This window comes from Agrilus planipennis, unplaced genomic scaffold (assembly GCF_000699045.2).
Source record: "Agrilus planipennis isolate EAB-ADULT unplaced genomic scaffold, Apla_2.0 scaffold3133, whole genome shotgun sequence".
NCBI classification, from domain to species: Eukaryota; Metazoa; Arthropoda; class Insecta; order Coleoptera; family Buprestidae; genus Agrilus; species Agrilus planipennis.
In genome coordinates, this window is record NW_020441784.1 from 1 (window position 1) to 1,316 (window position 1,316).

The 1,316-nt window shown below is 34.8% G+C and overlaps 1 protein-coding gene across 1 annotated transcript; it reads right to left on the reverse strand.

The window, feature by feature from the left end:
• Nucleotides 1–32: 32 nt before the first annotated feature.
• Nucleotides 33–541, reverse strand: LOC108743971 (filamin-A-like; the record flags this gene model as incomplete). Its single annotated transcript, XM_018479574.1, has 1 exon — nucleotides 33–541. A coding segment is annotated over one exon (509 nt), but the record flags the coding sequence as incomplete, so codon positions are not given.
• Nucleotides 542–1,316: the final 775 nt, after the last annotated feature.

Consider the following 1,316-nt stretch of genomic DNA (forward strand, 5'->3'; position numbering starts at 1 on the left):
GCGTCTACAGAAAAGGTAACCGGTCTCCCCACAATTCCGTGGGCGACATGGCCGACTGAGACTTTAGTGCAATCAAATGCTTTTGCCACAAAGGGGGTGCCCTGTACCGGGCGACCGTTGTAATCTACTGTTATCTGATAAGCACCCACAAGAACGGGGGTGAATTCAGCTGTAAATCCGGAGTGAATATCTCCAGTTACTTTTACCGGTAATTCCCCAGAAGGACCTCGAACGGCTACCGCTAATTCGGCGGTGCCGCCCCCTACAACCGCAATATGAAACGAACTGGGTTGATTGACGGGGATCAGTTCGAGGTGAGTCAGGCTCAGATTCACTCTGCTTGTGTCTGCCACTGGACAGACAAATGGGCAACCCCTTACTGTTTCGCCATTGAATTTTATATCGATTAGATGAGGCTTGGCGACGTCGGGGGTGAATGATACTAAACATCTGCCTCCCCCAACCACCTGAACGTGATTGGGTACTTCCCCTTCGTTTATTGATATCTCAAGTTGACCCTCTCCAGCTTGACTGGCATCAACTAAAAAAAAAAATAAATAAATTGACAATAATTTTATTCCTACTCGGGTTGATATTTGACTTATATATATAAATTTCTTAACGTTTCATAAATCAGTTGCCATTGTTTTGAATAATATTGCTATTAAGTTTATAAATGAAAGTGAAAGTGATATGCAATTGCAATAAATAACCATATATTATGCAAATCTGGTTAAATAAAAATTATTTATGACTAACTCTGACCATAGTGAATAACTTGTAGTAGCAATGTTTTTTTGTTTTTGCATAGCTATTTTGTTAACCAAATTCAAAACTGTTAATTATACTAATCAGAGAAATTGATACAAATTTATGGCACCATTTACCTTTCGGTTTTATCTTCTTTAAAAATAGAACTTTGAAACGTGCTCGGTATTTTTGTTTGTTGCAATGTTATTTTCCGAAGGATAATAATTACAAAATTTTAAAACTGTGTATGTATCGTATATACAAAAAAAAAAACAAGAAGTGCAGCAACAGTATACTCAATTGGAAATAAAAGAACAACCCTCACCAAAGTAAAGTCTCTTCATCAAGAAAAACAATACTAAACATGCAACCAATTTTAACCATTTGATGTCTAAATATGTATTATCTTTCTTTTAAGTAAAATCATTCGTAATTTTTTAATAAAGTTTGGATTTGTTGGCATAATACGTATTTTTATTATATGGTTTATTATTCAAAAATTGTTACCTCTATTATTATTGTTAATTTTATAAACTGACAACAAATCCTTTTTTTTTAAAATTAAA